At 43.4% G+C, this 19,645-nt stretch overlaps 1 protein-coding gene across 3 annotated transcripts in view; it reads right to left on the bottom strand.

The window, feature by feature from the left end:
* Positions 1–277: 277 nt before the first annotated feature.
* Positions 278–19,645, bottom strand: part of MGAT3 (beta-1,4-mannosyl-glycoprotein 4-beta-N-acetylglucosaminyltransferase) — a 143,777-nt gene continuing 124,409 nt past the window's right edge. For all 3 annotated transcript variants that reach the window (XM_082265037.1, XM_082265036.1, XM_082265038.1), the window contains exon 2: positions 278–2,174. In XM_082265037.1, coding sequence (XP_082121163.1) covers positions 659–2,173 — 1,515 coding nt within the window. In that variant the 5' untranslated portion in view covers position 2,174 and the 3' untranslated portion in view covers positions 278–658. The remainder of the gene's footprint in view (positions 2,175–19,645) is intronic.

Raw genomic sequence — 19,645 nt, 5'->3', positions numbered from 1 at the left:
CTGAAGGACATTGGCACTGATGCGGATGGCATTAAATATACCACATCCTAAACCTTTTACACTATTCATGTGACAGAACAGAGTATCAGAATGGTTTTCTAGGTCCAATGGAAGATGCCACATTTGGTGCCAAGGAGTTTTGATTACAAATTACAAAGACTTATTCAAAACCAAAAGGATTTTGCATCTGTAAATACACAGACGTGTATATGGCCCTGGAAGTACAGTCATACTTTTTATATATATATATCATTTCTCAGCATGATCATTACCCCTGTTTTCACAGAGCAATACATTGCCAATTTCCCACAACTTCACTGGAAAGATATGTAAACATGCAACAATGCATAAACAGCTGCACTGACAAAATATACATCATGTTGTATCACTGTTGAAATACCAGTCATATGGTGGTTAACCATATCTACCATCAATCTCCTGAGTATTCCGTTTCCTCAGCTATGATCCAAATTGACCCACCAAAAAAGCTAATTTTACTAAGTAAACTTAGTTACCTTCCTCTTCATTTAGTGGGAAAATTCCTTAACAGTGGAACTATGAGAGACAAAATAAACAAAACAAAATCCTAAATGGATATTCCAAGCAGTTGAAGATAATTGTACCGTTTTTCAGCATTCCCTCCCTTCCCAAAAACATCTCAGCTATAAGGGTTTTTAATTAAATATCCAAAACGTTGTGGGTTTTCCATGATAAATTTCGGGGCATACATGTGCTCGTGTGGGTCAGCTGGGGGATACTCTTGTTTGGTCCCATCAAACCAACCCCCTGTCTTTATAAGCCACCTTATATAGTTCAGGTCCCTTTTGTCTTCATAGTCCCCCCATCTTGGGAAATCCCCATTTTGTGCAGAAATCAGTTTGAAATGGATTCCTTCTGGTGGGAAACACCATGAGCAGTGCCAGCCAGAAAAATGTAAAGGGCTTCCCAAAGACCACTGAACCAATATATGTCCTGTTTTGTTCTCATACTGTCGGAAGTTGGGCATAGTATAGTATTCCCTTCTGCGGAGGCGGATACCATCTGTGCCATACACTAAACGAAGCATTCCAATGGTGCAGCCAGAAATCACTTCAAGGGTTCCTGGTTGCTTCCAAAAGAAGCCATACAGTGACTTGCGCATATGAAAAGCAATTGGTTCTGTCCACCCATCATAAAGTTTAAGGAACAACACACCTTCTTTGCTTGGGATCTCATCGGCATCATCAATGATAAAGAGATCATCATCTCGCAAGTTTTGTAATCGAGATATTCCATTATGAGTCAGAAATGTTCGTAGGTAGTCATCTGCTATCCACCCATCCTGTTTACCCCCTTCTGGGAAGTGGTTTAAGAAAACATACAACACTTTTGATTTAATGTAATCAAATGTTCCATTGAGAAGCATTTGGCGAAATAAGAGAGACCGTGATTCCCCATAAGCAGTAAAGTTTGATTCACATATTAAGAAGACATCCACAGCCCCTTCAAGCTCATGGAATCGTGCCTCCAGGAGGTCAAATTCATGGTTGATGTTGATGGCATTGATAACACGACGAGGTTTTAAACGTGGAGTTAACCGGTCCTTTGTTGGGAGGTTGGAGTGCTGAACAACTGTTGGCACTCCACAACTAGGTCCATGCCACCCAGGCAAACACACACACTCCACCCATTTCCTACGTCTCTGGGTTTGCGGTTGTTGCTGCCGATAAACACCAGAGGATGTTTTACGTGGAGAGGGTCTTTCTGGTTTGTCAGAAAGTGGGCGATCTAGTGCCTTTGTCCCTGGTTTGAAGCATACACCTCCCGATTTGGTTCTTACAAAATATTCTGCTGTGTCTTCCTGCAACACAAATTCTTTAAGATGCATGTCCTCTATGCTAAGACTTTCACCACGTGATGAAGGTGGAGGCTTCGGATGCTGAGCAGAAAGTTGAGGTGGCCGATAGTAACCTGGAGTGCGCAAAACCTGGGCACTATCATCCATCCTTTCTACATGTTGAAGTAATAATGGCCGGGACTCCCAGAAAAAGCCAGAGATGAAGTTTGGACTCAGAGACACCAATTCCCGGGAGAGTGAGACGTAAGAGAGGGCCTTCAAGAAATGAAGAACAGAGATCACACAAAGGCCAGCCATACAAAGTAGCAGGAACATCTTGTGCCACCTCATCTTCATCCTGTCGAAAAAATAAAAACACGTTAGAATAATGGAATAATTAAAACAGCTTAACATTAGAAAATCTGCTGAATGTTTATCTGATCATAACAAATTTATGAATGGGGAGATCATAAAAAAAAAAAATTCATATAGAGAATGCATAATACCTAATGTAAATATCATATGCAGGACCACTGCAGTAGAAAGTGGATTTTGCACCATGCGTGGCCAGGAAAGTAATGAAAAAAACAAAAACAACATCCAATAGACAGGTTGAGCCGTTTTACTTCTGAAGACAGATTAGACATGAAACCAAAAAACAACAAAAATAGATTCCAGCTTCCCGTTAAAGGAGAAGTGCAGGATGTAAAAAAAAAAAAAACAAACAAACATATATACACACCTTCATGGCTGCAGCATCAGTTAATGCTGCAGCTGCCCCCCCCCCCCCCCCCAGCTCTAAGTCTGAGAAGTGACCACCTGACTGCTAAATGCAGTCAGTCACCGGCTCTCTGCTCTGCCCCTCCAGCGCTCACTGGAGCACCAGGCTGTGGAGGGGGAGGGAGAAGCTGCCTCAGGTTCTCAGCTGCATGCTAAGAGACTGATCCAGCTGCCGATCAGGCATCTGGGTGGATTCCAGCATTATTGTCAGGATCCTTATATAGCTGGATCAGCTCTGTGACATCAGCCAAAATTTAGTCCGCTGCGCGACCCTGATCTTGGTAAAGAGCCAATGATGTGGCTCGTTACCCATGTGATCGGCTGTGTCCAATCACAGCCGGTCATATGTAAATGAGGAAGTGTCGTTATTCGGCTTTCCTCGCCTCACACTGTCATAGTGTGTGGCGAGGAGAGCAGATCAGTGACTCTTTCTCAAAGGGGAGTACCATACAAGTAAATCAGGGCACTGTTGATTAGTGCCCTGATTATAACAGTAAAATAAATGCACAAGAATGACCTAAAAACATGGCACATCAGTTAACCCAATCAGTGCCAATCAGTGACCCCAACCAGTGACCATTCGTGATGCCAGTCAGTGCCTGCTCATCTGTGCTGCCCATCAGTGCAGGCCCGTCACTGCCCACCAGTGCCGCATATCAGTGCGGCATATCAGTGCCACTCAATCAGTGCCCATCAGTGAAGAAGAAAAAATTACTTATTTACAAAATTTACTGACAGAAACGAAGAAAACTTTTTTTTTTTTCAAAATTTTCTGTCTATTTTCTTTTTTTTAGTAAAAAAAAAAAAAACAGCTGTGATGAAATACAACCAAAAGAAAGCTCTATTTGTGTGAAAAAAATGATAACAATGATAACAATGATTTTCATTTGGGTACAGCATTGCATGACTGCACAATTGTCATTCAAAGTGTGACAGCGCTGAAAATTGGCCTGGGCAGGAACAGGGAGAAAGTGCCCTTTATTGAAGTGGTTAAATACAATTCTAAAGGGGACAAAAGGAGTGCCTCTATTGGCTGATAACAAAAGACACATGTGAATGTAAAAAAACTGCTCTCAGACGGCATATGCAAGTAATCATACAGAATACTTAGGATGTTAATGAAGTGCATCTCATCGCCAGTGCAAATTTTGTGGTTAGATTAGAAACTGCAAAATAAAAAACAAAAACAAAAAGTTCTCAAAGGTAGTATAAAGCCATGGATGTGATTCCTCATCACCCCAATAACATACTAGGCCACTAGTAGGTAGGTATGGCACAAATCACTTTGACATAATTTGATATTGACAATAATAATTGATGTCGCCTCCGCGTTGGACTAGGTGGCCTAGTATGTTATTGGGGTGATGAGGAATCGCATCCGTGGCTTTATACTAATTTGAGAACTTTTTGTTTATTTTCTAATTTTTAATCTAACCACATAATGGCGCTGGCGATGAGATGTCCTTCACTAACATCCTAAGTATTCTGTATGATTACTTGCATAGGCTGAGAGCATTTTAATTAGGTTCCCAGGTGCCTTTCGTTTATCAGCCAATGTAGGCGCTCCTTTGTCCCCTGAGAATTGTATTAAAGTATGGTTTAGGCATGTGTACCTACCCTTCATGACATCACCTCTGACTAAATGCATTGGGTGGAGCCACGCACAGACGCTACTGTGCATGCACTACCAGAGTTCGGCCAACTATAGTGTGAGAGGCCGACTTGTTTATCACATTTGAGCATTTTTATTGTCTTAGCCGTTTAGTGCAGCTAAATGATAAAAAAGGATACTAAGTCAAGATCCCCATTGGTCAAATAGGCATTATGAGGTGACAGAGTCTACAAGTCACTCACTTGACACTGCCAGATTGTTACTTTTTTCTTTTTGAATTTGACTTTGGACTTTTGATTTGTTTCACTAGTTTATGGTTTATATTTACTTGGTTTTCTATATGCATTTAATAAATGCACAGCACCGCACTTTGAATATGAATTGTTTATGTGCCTAGTATCTGGGTTATAGTGCTGCTAATAGAGGTTCCAAGCACAACTATCCCTATCCTTTTTGTTAGCACTCATTTTTAAATACATTTTTTTTAACGCCCCCCTCACAAAAAACACCACCACACAGTGGTGGTGCAGAAAAAAAAAAGTTCAGTTCACAGTATGCGGGCCTCAGCGTCCATGTGAATGAGGCCTGAGACCGAAACCTGGAAATCTGTAAACCCCAATCTGGACTTCTCCAGGGTCACAAGGGGAAGCGTGAGCACTTGGTAAATATACACATTACTGCAACGTGTATGTTACATGCATTGGTATGCAACAGTGCTATTCATTGTAATGGGTACCCCACCCCAACAGCTTCCAGAATGAACACATGCTGCAATGCACCACAGCACAACATTCAGTGCCCTGGGCCTTGCGCTATAAGAAATGCAGCCCATTTATTTTGAATGGGCTGCCTAACACAACATGCATCAATGCACATAAATGTGTGTGCTGCAGCAAACTGTGTAGTGAGGTAAATGAGCGGAAAAGCTTGGTAAACACGGGACAAAAATTGGCTGGTTTAGCAGGAACTGGATGACATTTGGTCTCTGTGTACAGCCAGTCTAACGACCAGCTGCTGTCGAGCAGACATGCTATTAAAACTAGCCTTCGATCAGCACTTGCCGATGTATTCTGGTGGTGGTGGTGGGGTGAGGGTAGGTGAAGTCCAAACACAAGCTTAATGCCCCTTTCACACATGCTGTCCGTTTTTCATCCATCCGTTGATGGATGAAAAATGGACATCAATGTATCTCTATGTAAAAACGGATGACAACGGATGATCATCAGTTAACATCCGTTTTCATCCGTTCCGTCAATGTCCATTTTTTTGAACGTATGAATGCCCTATTTTTCATCCGTCAAAAAAACGGATTGGACGAAAAACGGATTACAACGGATGAAAAATGGGATGAAAACGGATGAAAAACAGATAACTGACGAAAAACGGAAGACCACTGACGAAAAACGGAAGACAACGGACGAGAAAAACGGACGAGAAAAACGGACGAGAAAAACGGACGAGAAAAACGGACGAGAAAAACGGACGAGAAAAACGGACGAGAAAAACGGACGAGAAAAACGGACGAGAAAAACGGACGAGAAAAACGGATACATTTTGACGTGACTGAACTGATAAACTGAACGGACCTTATGTGTGAAAGGAGCCTAAAGTAGGTCAATAGGAGGTCAATTGCAGGTCAAATGCAATGGTCAATGAATTAGAATGATTTTAGAAATCCAAAACTGAGGTCAGACACAAGCCCAACTCATGTGGACACCAATTTTATCTTCACTCTACCATCAGAAAGCAATTGACCTTGCAGGCTCCTGTGAAAAAAAAAAAAAAAAAAAAAAAAATCACATTTCCTGCAAAAATATGTGAACTTGAAAATGCAAGGTCTGCTTTTATGTTGTAGCCTCTCTCTCCCAACCAAATAAAAACAGTAAAGCAAGCAAGGAAGAAAAATTATTTAAAAACAAGAAAAAAAAATGTATACCTTACACCCTGGCTTCCAGTGTACTCATGTGGGAAAAGGTGACATTACTGGGCTTTTCTGCAGGAACCTGAGACAGCAAGAGGATCCCAAATCCTTTGAGAATGTGCTCTTGCAGAGTACTGGAGCATCTTCCTGTTGGATTTGGGATCATCAGCTTTCTATGGATTTTAGGGTGAAGTCCAGCAGAAGTCAATGAATGAGAGGGAGGTAATAGCTATGAAAAGTACAGTAGTTGTAATCGGCATTCCTAAGTATTCTGCATTTTTGGGTTTTAGGAGTGCTGAATAAGACAGCTGTCCTTTTGTGCAGGCATCTAAAGTGCTTTGTTGAGCATAACTTGAGGTGACACAGGATGCACTCAGTCTAGCCTTGCTATTGGTGACCTTGGAAGTTGCATGTGTTGCCGATTGTGATGCAACATATGTGTATGTACCAAAAGACATTTAGAGGGACATTTACTAAAACAGTAGAGTACAAAATCTGGTGCAGCTCTGGAAAGAAACCAATCATCTTCCAGGTTTTATTGCACAGCTGAACTTTAAGCTGACGTTAGAAGCCGAATGGCTACCATGCACAGCTGCACCAGATTTTTCACTCTCCGGTTTTAGTAAAATCAACTCCTTATGGGCCATACACACTATAAGGCCCCTTTCAAACATGCTGTCCGTTTTTCATCCATCCGTTGACGGATGAAAAACGGACATCAATGTATCTCTATGTAAAAAAGGATGACAACCGATGATCATCAGTTAACATCCGTTTTCATCCACTTCCGTCAATGTCCGTTTTTTTGAAAGGATGAATGCCCTATTTTTCATCCGTCAAAAAAAAACGGATCGGACGAAAAACGGACGACAACGGACGAAAAACGGATGACAACTGACGAAAAACGGATGACAACTGACGAAAAACGGATGACAACTGACGAAAAACGGATGACAACTGACGAAAAACGGATGACAACTGACGAAAAAATGGATGACAACTGACGAAAAAATGGATGACAACTGACGAAAAAATGGATGACAACTGACGAAAAAATGGATGAAAAACAGATGGAAAACTGATACATTTTGACGTGACTGAACTGATGAACTGAACGGACCGTATGTGTGAAAGGGGCCTAAGATTTTCGGAAGACTTTTTCCTTTAGACTTACCAAAACCATATAATATGAGGTCAAACCTAAACACTTTCAATTTGTATGCAATCTGGCAGGCCTTTGCACTACATAGAAAAAGGTAAATCTGAAGGAAATCTAACCACAAAAGTTGGATAGTGTGTATCCAGCTTTAGAGTCCATGCACACTGGGCGACTGAGAAAAATGCCAGAACCTCTGGCAGAGAAAAAGCAGCCTAATAGCTCATATTGCACATTCATTTATACGTCTTTATGTGCGTTTATAAGCGTTTTTTCCCCAAAACGCTCCCCTCTGCTCCTTTTTTTACTATAATCAATTTGACCTTAAAATGCAGAATACACCAAAATGTCACGTTTATACATGTCAAGCGTTTTTTTCTGGCCAAAAGCTCCTACCACAAACACAATTTTGAATTTTTTTTTCAGCCTGTAAATGCCCAAATGTGCATGGACACAGTCTAAAATAGAGTTGGTTCTACAGGCTGAAAGAAAAAAGAAAAAAGAAAAAAACGCCAAATGCCTTTATAAGCAGCATTTTTATGCTCAAGGCATGAGGCATTAACCACTTCCCTACCACAGTATAGCCGATAAATGGATACAGCGTGGCTCTCCAGTTTTGGGAGTGGCGTCCTTGGATGTTCCTCCGAGAACGCGCTGATTGGTCATCAATTGTCAAAGACGTGGTATCCGCCCACTCCTTAACAACCCGTTTTTCACATATTGTTAAGGACGCCATGGCAGCCTGCTCCTTAACAACCATGTTTTGTGCTTCTGCAAAGTCGGAACAAAACTGTCACATTGAAAACAATCCAAAAGTGACTTTTGAGAGTTAACATTGAAGTCTATGGCCCTCAAGTCACATGAAAGTTGAACTAAAGTAGTGCAGGAACTATCTTTACATCACACATATATATGAACTGTACTTAACTGTACTTAAAGGAAAAGATGGGGTGTGAATTGTCAAGCATCCAAAGTTACATGACAAGTAACACAAGTGTGAACTCTCCACAAGTCTCTGGCCTGGCCGCATCTTAAGTATGCTGTCCAATTCTGGGCACCGGGCCTCTGGAAGGATGTGCTGGAACTGGAGAAAGTCCAGAGAAGGGCAACACAGCTAATAAAGGTAATGGAGGACATCATCTATGAAGAAAGACTACAAGCATTGAGCTTATTCTCTCTGGAGAGGAGATGCTTGAGGGGGGATATGATATCAATGTACAAATACCGTATTGGCGACCCTAGCATACGGAACAAACTCTTCAGCAAAAGGGAATATAAAAAGACACGCGGCCATTCACTAAAATTAGTAGAGAAGCGGTTTAACCTTAAACTACGTTTAGCGAGAAGGATGTGGAATTCTCTTCCACAAGCAGTGGTGTCGGCAGGGAGCGTAGATAGTTTAAAAAAATGATTAGATGGGCACCCTAACGACCACAACATACAGGGGTATACAATGTACTATTGACAGCAAACACACACACACACTCATCACAGGTTGAACTTGATGGACTGGGGTCTTTTTTTAACCTCCCCAACTATGTAAATATGTGAATGGAGCCTTAAACTGATACATTCTGCAGAAGTTTGTGCTTTTGAAAAACAATTGACTTGCTGGCTGGATTACCAGATGAAAATGGGAAAAAAAGAAAGCCTAAAAAAAAAAAAAAAAAAAAACTAATACAGCCATCACATCTAAGAATCAGTAAGTTGCAATACAATAAATGTTTGGTTTTGGGTTTAAAACTGCTCAAAGGGCCCTTTCACACGGCCGCTCCGCTTGTCCACAAATCATCCTATTTTTTTGCGGATGATTTGGGACATAATGCAAGTCAATGGCATTGCGGATGTCAGCGGAATACCATCCGCTGACATCCGATTTGCCTCCTTTCAGTTCTGTTCCGTTTTTTGGAACGGAACAGAACCCTATTTTTTCATCCGTTCAAAAAACGGAAAGGAAGGAAAATCAGATGTCAGCGGTGTCATCCGCTGACATCCGCAATGCCATAGACTTACATTAGGTCCGCATATCATCCGCAAACGGATGGGATGATATGCGGACACACGGAGCAGATGACACAAATGTCATCCGCTCCGTGAAATAAAAAAAAAAAAGCACCAGAGCGGAGAAGAAATCCGGAGCGGCCGTGTGAAAGAAGCCTAATACAGATGAAATAATATTCCTTTGACGACTTATTCCACATTTTTCATTTGCAAAAAGTACTCATGGCTCCTCTCCCCCATCTTTAAAATAATCTAAAGCAACACATTTTTTCCATGGGCATATTGCCAGAATTCACATGCAAAGTAATGCCTGCAAATGTAAGATGTTAACTTATCTCTAACTATTACTGACACAGAAGAAGAAATAGCATAAATTAGGTTAAGGTAACCGATCTGTGTGAAGTAACTTTTGGCCTCAGGGTCCTTTGGTCCACTGAGAAACCAGCTCATTTTTGTTGCCAAGACATGTATTAGGACACATGCAATAAGCAATTCTTCTTATTAACAACTGAAAAAGACAGATTTATTAGTGTGGCAATGTTTAAAGTGAAAAGTTGAATGAATCCTTCTGACCTGACCCAAGAGCAAAGTTGCCCATGAGCACAGGATGACAGCTGCCAACCAGACAAATGAAAAATTATTCTCTGTAAGAAACAGTAATGGTGGCTATGCATTCCCAAAAACAATGATCAAATAGGTTAGATGTCATTGGTTCATCAATAAATAGTGGCAGCAGCAGTGTCCCCCACACCAACCCCTGCTCTCCTCTCTAATGTGCACTGTGATCCTTAATGTTTTCACTAGTTTAAAGTGGAACTTCAGCCAACAGTTTTTTAAGAGACAAGAGTATGAGGGCAAACATCTTCACCAAAAGAATATAAAAAAAAAAAAAAAAACATATTTAGGACGGGGGGGGGGGGGGGGGGGGCATTTGGCTTTACTTCTCCAGGAGTGCAGTTCGTTCTACACTCTTGCTACCGGTTTTCAGCCAACAGTGGGCTGAAGCCCCCTGTCGGCTGACTTCCCAGTGTGGACCGGCACTGGGACAAGATCGCAACCATATTGAGAGGACCAACCAAGCAGCCTGGATTAGCCTTTCAACGAGCTGCTGAGAGCCTGAGCCAGCAGCTCCCGCTGCCTCCACAGCCCTGCGCTCCATTCAGAACTGGAGGGGCAGAGCAGACAGTCGGAGACTGATAGTAACCAGCTCCCTGCTCATGGAGCTCTAAAAACCGAGTGATCGGTGGTGTTTAATCGCTCAGTTCTTAGTCTTAGAGCCAGCAGGTCCAATGCTGCTTCTGCCTAGCAGGGGTCGGCTGGGCCGGGGAGGCAGGGTGGACATTTCAGCCCAGGCAGCCCTAATTTATATTCAAAACGGCCGCTGCCCACTGACTTTTTTTTTTTGTGAAGAAAGGAAGTTGGGGCCGGGGCACAGCCGCCAACTAACTGTAGGCGGGGGGGGGGGAGGGGGGATCATGGCTAGTCCTACCATGAGTCCCACTGGGCTGCCTCTGAGGGGAAGGGGTGGGGGGATCGAGCGCCGCTGCATTACACGGAGCGGGGGATCTCCCTCTTACCTGGCGGCTGCTGTCATACAAAGCCCCGCCTTCTGGACCGGCTCCTATGATAGACAGCCCACTGGTGACGTCTATCATAGGAGCCGGTCCAGGAGGTGGGACTTCGTATGACAGGGGCCATGCTGGCTAGGCGGGAGATCCCCCGCTCTGTGTATACCAGCGGCTCTCCTCTCTCTTCATTGCAGGTTGCATCGGATGGGCACTGGCAAGGCTGCATTGGATGGGCACTTATCAGACTGCATTGGATGGGCACTGGCAAGGCTGCATTGGATGGGCACTAATGACGCTGCATTGATGGGCACTGATCAGTCTGCATTGATGGGCACTGGTAAAGGCTGCACTGATGGACACTGGTAAAGGCTGCACTGATGGACACTGGTGAGGCTGCGCTGATGGACACTGGTGAGGCTGAGCTGATGGACACTGGTGAGGCTGAGCTGATGGACACTGGTGAGGCTGAGCTGATGGACACTGGTGAGGCTGAGCTGATGGGCACTGATTAGGTTGCATTGACGGGCACGGATTAGGCTAAGCTGAGGGGCACTGATGAGACTTCATTGACGGGCACTGATGAGACTGCATTGACGGGCACTGACCAGGCTGCATTGACGGGCACTGACCAGGCTGCATTGACGGGCACTGACCAGGCTGCATTGACGGGCACTGACCAGGCTGCATTGACGGGCACTGACCAGGCTGCATTGACCAGGCTGCATTGACGGGCACTGACCAGGCTGCACTGACGGGCACTGGTGAGGCTGCACTGATGGGCACTGGTGAGGCTGCACTGATGGGCACTGGTGAGGCTGCATTGATGGGCAGTAATCAGGCTGCATTGATGGGCACTGGTAAAGCTGCATGGATGGGCACTGGTGAGGCGCCATTAATGCATCATTTTTGTTAAACCTCCTTTGTTACTTTAACGTTAAAATATGTTACCATGTTGTATATCATTTGTCTTGCTTCATAACATCAATATCTGTTATAAAACCAGGTGGGCATGGATGATGAGCGGATTTGGTGGCTTAATGGGCCACTTGACTGGACTTGCCCCCTAGGGCTAAGGCTGCCCGCCCTCCCCTGCCACCTAGGTAAGTAGGAGTCTTAAAAAAAAAAAAAAAAAAAAAAAAATTATTTATTTTTTAATACGTCTTTTCTGACTCTTGCTTTATTATATGGAATGCAATGTACTTTAATTAGCATGCAAGTAAACTCATAAAAGAGGAGTTAAAGGCAATTTCATCAAATAAACCACTTATGTTTTTGGTGAATACAGGCTGGTTAACCACCTTTCTTTTAACATCTCTCCATTTAATATACAACATCCCTGCAAGTAAATGTCCAGCTCTGTTTTGATGTTAAAATGGATATGAGTCTGTTTAAACAGAAGCTACTAGAAGTTGGCACAAAATGCTATTATCAGCATTTTTCATCCAGCTATTTTTTCTAGCTTTTTTTGAGTTTATGAAAAACAGTGTGCATGGAACCTAAAAGGACAAATATTTGCTATAACTTCTTATAGTGTTAGAATGGTTTCACGCAGCTGCAGCGGGGTTGCATCACAATGTACCCGGGGTTTTCCACCGCCTTCTATAGATTGTGTGGTTTTGGTGCAAAGTCCTGCATGCTACATCATTGGTGTTTTCAGAAAATGCACCAAAAATGCACAATCTAAGTCGATGAGAAACAGCGAGTAAACTGCGGGTGCACTATGTTGCACCCACACTGCTGTTTGGCAGTGTGTAACCTCCTGTAGTTGGGAGGTCCATTTTAATTTGTTTGACAAATCCATCTAAATCTGCTAGTCTAAAGCCCCATACACACGCACCGATTGTTGGCCGACCGACCGGCCGTCTTTTGTCCAGTGTTGTTGTGTTGGTTGAAATGTGCTCTAGACTGCACACGAATTTTGTCGGCCAACAACAACCAACTGCAGAAGTGATGTCATGTTCTGGTCTACTTTTCGTGTGTTTTTTCTTCTCTGAGCATGCCCAGTCTTGATCATCACATTTTTGTCTGCCGAAATCTGTACTGACTGAGGAACAATCGGCCGTTCTGCTGACGGCCAACAAAAATTTTATAGCATGCACACCAGATTTTGTTCGGCCGAAAAGTCGCAGTCGGTTGTCGGAAGCATCATACTAACAAGCCGACAATCGGCCGATCGGACGTTGGCCGAAAATTTACGGCCAACAATCGGTGCGTGTGTACGAGGCTTAACACTACCCTCCTCTCCTCTCCCCTCCCCTCTCCTCCCAGACTGACAATTCTGCTGTCCAAATAGGTCTGCTCTACTACTTCATCCAGAATGCAGACACCCTGGACAAGAAGTGTGTTACTGGCAGGATCACCAGGTGAAATAAAAGGAAAAAAGCCTAAAAAAGAAAACCAAGATGCAGCCACATCTAAGGTTTGGTAAGATGCAATATAACATTTTTTTTAGGGTTTAAGACCACTGTAAGCAGTAAAACTGTTCATTTTCCAGTGTAAAACTTAGCTAAGTGTTGTGTGTTCACTATTAATACAAATAATCATGTAGAAGAAAAATAAGAGATTTTTTTATGCACATGAATTGATGATAGTTATTCACAGCCTCTTAGGCCCCTTTCACACAGGCGGACCGTTCAGATCTGCCTGTCAGTTTTTCAGGCGGATCTGAACGGATGCCCCATGCATCCGCTGACATCCGATCCTATCCGTCAAATCCGGACGGATAGAAACCCTATTTTCCATCCGTCTGGTTGATTCGGATCGGATGAGAACGGACAGGCGGTCCGTCCTCATCCGATTCCCCCATAGAGGACAGCGGGGATCGGACACCTCCCTCTCCGCACACAGAGTGGAGACAGAGCTGTCACCCGCCTGCTCAGCGGGGATCGGCGGATTGATCCCCGCTGGGCGTAACGGAACCGTGTGGAAAGGGGCCTTCGTACTCTTTCACGCGGTCCGCCTCCGTAGGCAGATCCGTGCTGCTCAGCAGGGATCGATCCACCGATCCCCGCTGAGCCAGCGGATGACAGCTCCGTCTCCACTTGCAGTGCGGAGAGGGAGGTGTCACAGCTCCTGCTGCTCTCTATGGGGGATCGGATGAGAGCGGCCCGTCTGTCCACTCTCATCCGATCCGATCCCTGAACGGATGGAAAAATAGGGTTTCCATCCGTCCAGATTTCACGGACATGATCGGAGACGGATGGCAGCGGGTGTCAGCGGAGGTGTCTCTGCTGACATCCGCTGCCCCATAGAGCTGCATGGAGGATCCGATCAGATCCGCCTAAAAAACTGACAGGCGGATCTGATTGGATCGCCCGTGTGAAAGGGGCCTTAGTCTTATTTAATAAGCTCTTACTTTCAATTGCAACCACTCACTTTGCTATGTGAACAGTCTATACTCCTTTAGTAAATCAACATATGCTGCCCCAGATTTAAAGTGTCCCTAGAAGTCTTTTTAAAATATTAGAAAGCATGAGATCAGTTTTTTCCTGACATCAGTTAAATGGAGAGTACTTCATTAAATGTGGTGCTAGAAAGATACTGAGATTTGCTACACATAATGCACTGTCACATATTCCCTCAATACAAGGTTTTAGGAAAATGAATAGGTTATATTTCTCTCCCACACAGTTACCATGGTGCAAATCTTTTAACACCTATACAAAAACTCCGCCAAATCCTCAAACACATAAACACAGCATTGCAAGCTTCCATCCAATTATTCAAACCTTATGACAGCAAACATTCCACAGACATGTATGACATTCAAACACTAACTTTTCCTAGGCCCACACAGTGTCACCACCATCTACTATTCACCGTCATCGTGAGAACTAAATAGCAAGTTGCTTATTACGTTTTTTTAGAATTCTAAAATCTGAGGAGGGGAGATTATTTGTACGAACTATAAATGTGAACAGGAGGATTAGGCAGACATGGCTTCAGGATCAGAGATGTATAGTAACTAAGTAGAACTACTTCACTACTGTACTTAAGTACCGAAAGGCGGTATCTGTACTTTCTTACTTTCTTAGGGTAGAATTATTTTCTCCTACTTCCACTTTTACTTCACTACATTTTTTCAACGATTTCAATACTTCTACTCCAATATATTTTTTTTGTGCTGCATAGTTACTCGTTACTATTATAAAATTGACCACTGCCAGAACAGTAGATGGCAGGTTTCATGAAACTCAAAACGTGTATTATCAGCGCATACGAAAATAAATGCTACTGTATGTATAAATAAAAGCTGCATTTGAAATAATAAAAAACAATATGATGTTCAAACTTTTGACTTCTTTCTTTAATAACTACATAACACAGTACTTGTACTTTTACTTTCAGTACTTGAGTAGCAATTTTTTTTCAAAACTACTGGTACTTTTACTTTCAGTACTTGAGTAGCAAAATTAAAAAAAAAAAAAAAAACTACTTGCAATACTTAAGTACAAAAAATGTTGAATACTTTAGTAGTTCTACTTAAGTCACTTTTTGATCGAGCACTTCCACTTCTACTCAAGTCACTTTTTGATCGAGCACTTGTACTTTTACTCAAGTATGGGTTTTGAGTACTTTATACAACTCTGTTCAGGATGCACAGCGCATTGGGTGCTTATACCTTTCCGAATAGCATAGCCAGGGATCTTGGGGTACTCAGAAAGAATTAGGAATGTAAACCAAATCAGGCCTAACAAGAACAAAAATCAACACTACCAATTGAAAGTTTAACTACAGCCCTCTTTCTTTACTATTATAGTGAGAAAGACTTCACATTTCTGAAAGTTTCTTAGTTCTATCACCCCACTGGAAATGATTTCCCTTATTTCTGGTACTATGACATCTATACAAGACGAGGGCACAGGTGTCACTGAAACAAGAAGGTAAAGATGGCTGTAAAAGTATTATTAGAATTCTCACCTCTTCCCTACTAAAATCTATTTTTCTTTTTATCTGTATCTTAATTTGAGATTTCCAACTCATTTGTGCCTTGACAATATGGAAGGGGAAATCTCCCCAGCAGGGACATACAAGAAAAAAAAAAAAAGTTTCCTTTGGATGATTTAGAGCTTTGAAAACAGCAACCATCTCCTTTGTGCTTCCTACAGATTCATTTATCTTTTTAGAATTGCGTACCTGATAAATCAGGGAGCAACAAAATATAGTCTTAACCGCCTTAGCGGTATCCCCGAGCGTGACTCGGGGTAGGAATTTTCTGCTATTAGCGGTATCCCCGAGTCACGCTCGGGGTCAATGGGCAGAGCGTGCAGACAGCGCAGCGGAGCTTCTCTTACCTTATCCTGGCGATCCAGCGATGAGCTCTCATTGCTGTGACCGCCAGCCGAGATCTCCGCCGCTCGTCTGTCGGTAGGAGGACTTCCTAGTTCCGTTCCCTGCAGCAGCAATGCTGCATGGGAGCGGAACTAGGGAGGGAAAATCAAAAAAAAAACAAAAAAACGTTGCACAAAACACATAACACATTTTATATTATATATATATATATATATATATGCATATATATATATATATATATATATGCATATATATATATATATATATATATATATATATATATATATATATATATATATATATATATATATATATATATATATATATATATATATACACACACACATATATATATATATATATATAAATGGATTTTTGTAAAATCTTACCGTAAAATCCTTTTCTCTTAGCTCATCGACAGACGTAGTCCTCGGTGATACACCACCTTCGGGTTATGTTACCTCCGCAGGAGCAGGACTAGACAGGAAATTAAAAAGCTCTGGCCACACCCTAGGGGCAGTCCCAGAGGGTATATCCTCTCTCTCTCTCTGCCTCAGCAAATCAGTTATGTGAAAAGCAGTGCTTAGAGAATTTAACCCAACCCAACTCCAAAACAGAGGGGCGGGGACTACGTCTGTCGATGAGCTAAGAGAAAAGGATTTTACGGTAAGATTTTACAAAAATCCATTTTTCTCTAGCGCTCATCGACAGACGTAGTCCTCGGTGATACACCACCTTCGGGACGTCCCAGAGCAGTATCACAACTGAGGGGTGGGAAAATGGAAATCAAATCCCAATCTAGAAGGCCCAACCGGTGCCAACTAGAAGTTTACAATGCTCATCCTTAATGATGAGACTCAACAAAACAATTTTCAAACAGAAAAAAAAACCCTCGAGGTAGACCACCGGTCTCCTCAAATTGCGGCCTGCAAAACCTTGCGGCCAAATGAGGCATCCGCCGATGCCGTCACATCAATTTTATAGAATTTAGTAAAGGTATGTACCGACGACCAAGTGGCCGCCTTACATACCTGGACCACTGACGCCTGATGGCGAAAGGCCCAGGAAGTACTGAGCGCTCGAGTGGAGTGCGCCCTAACAGGGAACGGAGGACTCTGACCCTTAATAGAATAAGCCTGTACCACCGTTTGTCTAATCCATTTGGCAATGGTCGCGGCAGATGCAGGCAAACCCTTTCTGGGGCCATCCGTGATCACAAAAAGTGAATCCGTCTTACGGAATGATTCCGTAGCTTTCAGGTATACCCTGATTGCCCGAACCACATCCAAGGAATGCAACGCATGTTCCCGATGATGCTTGGGCTGAGGACACAAGGAAGGTAGTACAATATCTTCATTCAGATGAAAATCTGAAACCACCTTAGGAAGAAAAGATGGCTTAGGATGAAGTACTACCTTATCCCTATGAATCACTAGGTATGGGGACTGGCATGATAATGCAGCCAGTTCTGACACCCTGCGAGCAGAAGTAATAGCCACCAAGAAGGCCACCTTCTGGGATAAAGTAAGCAAGGGAATCTCCCTGATGTTTTCAAAGGGAGGTTTCTGTAGAACCGACAAAACCAAATTAAGATCCCAGGGCGGTAAGGGCGCGCGGACTGGAGGAGCCAGGTGCCGCACCCCCTGGATGAAATTCCGCACCAAGGATTTGGTAGCTAAAGGTTTCTGAAAGAAGATAGCTAATGCTGAAACTTGACCCTTGATGGTGCTCAAGGCTAGCTTCTGCTCAACCCCTTGTTGCAAAAAGGCCAATATTCGAGACACCGAATAGGTACGTGGAGGAAATCCTAAAGATTCGCACCACGCAATGTAAGTCTTCCATGTGTGATAATAGACTTTGCTGGAAGTCGCTTTCCTTGCTTTAATAAGGGTAGGAATGACTGAAGTAGACAAACCTCTGTCCTTCAGTACTTGGGTCTCAATGGCCAGGCCATTAAAACCAGCGACTGTAAAGCACGAAGGTAAATAGGTCCTAGAGACTACAGACACTCCCTGAGACGAAGTTCCCACGGAACGTCTGCGACTAACATGTCCAAGTCGGCCAGGCCGGCTTGAAGAGGCCAGCCTAGAATTTCTAGGACCACTGGCGCTGATAGGATCTGAACCAGGCGTCCCTAGAGCTATCTGGCCCCGACCATCCGAGAAAGTCTGGTCGTTTACTGTTCCCACACATTTATCAGATACCTGATAGTTATCAGGAAAGGTGATCTTTTCTGGTTGAACCTCAGGGACCGAAGTCACCCGACTAGAGGCTACTTGGCCTATCTGGTCAATCAGATCCGATTCCTGTGAGGTATCGGGACTAATCTTAGGAAAAGGTAAAGGAAAAGATCTATACAGGGAACGGTAACTACCGCTTCCTGTACTTAAATGTTGGAAGGGAAGAATCGCACCGGTAGTAGTGGTAGATGCTCGATCTAATGTCCTGAATACCGGTGAAAACGTCCCCCCACCCTGAAATCGGGTGGGGGCGCACCTTCAGGCTGTGTACTCCTTTACTTCGGGTTTGGCTGGGTTGGTCCTCTGCTTGTCCGACCATCCCTTCTTGAACCCTCCTGGAGGAGTCTTGCCTTTCCCGGGAGTACCAGCCGGGCGCCCTTTATGGGCGGTAAAGAAAGGTCCTCGCTTGTTGCGAGGTCCCTTAACTTTTGCAGCCTGTGGCAAAAAAGTACTCTTGCCCCCGGTGGCATCCTTAATGATTTCATCTAGGTTGGCTCCAAATAGACGATTCCCCTGAAAAGGGAGATTGGTCAAAGTCTTTTTGGAACCTAGGTCAGCTGACCAGCATTTTAACCACAGCACACGTCTGAGGATCACTGCTAACTTAGATGCATGCCCTAACAAGGGAGTAGTGTCCAAGGCTGCGTCACAGATAAACCGTAGCCCTTGTATGATCTGTTCTATCAAATCAGATGTCTCCTGGGGAATATCTTTTCCCCTAAGATCTTGGCGTACCATTTTCGCCCATTCCGTAAGTGTCTGAGAAACTAGACCAATAACAATTACTGGTCTAAATGCTGACCCTATCAGAGAAAAGATAGTGCGGGACTCCGCTTCTATCTTTCGATCCACCGGATCCTTAAAGGACGAAGTGTCCTCCACTGGAATAACCGTGGCTTTATTCAGCCTGGAAATAGGCGGATCCACGACTGGTGGTACCGTCCATTTCTTAATGATGGATTCCTCAAACGGATAGCGTCTAGCAATACGCTTGGAAATAGTAAAGGTACGTTTAGAATGCTCCCATTCTCCTTTAATCTGATTACCAAAACATTTAGGTACAGGAAAAGCCTTCGCCGTCTTGATGGGCTTATTAGTCCCAAAAGGCCTTTCTGTTTCAGTTGCCTCTGCCGGTAAAGCCTCAAGTTTTAAGGTTTCTTGCACTGCCACAACTAGTGCGTCCACCAATGCTTCTTCCTGAATTATAGCAGGAGAAGAAGCGTCCTCCTCACTGTCTGAGGGGGCTTTACCTGGGATAA

This window comes from Pelophylax lessonae (assembly GCF_965119305.1).
Source record: "Pelophylax lessonae genome assembly, chromosome: 8".
In the NCBI taxonomy this organism is placed as follows: Eukaryota; Metazoa; Chordata; class Amphibia; order Anura; family Ranidae; genus Pelophylax; species Pelophylax lessonae.
The sequence above is the reverse complement of the archived record's forward strand: the minus strand, read 5'-3'. Positions and strand labels throughout refer to the sequence as shown.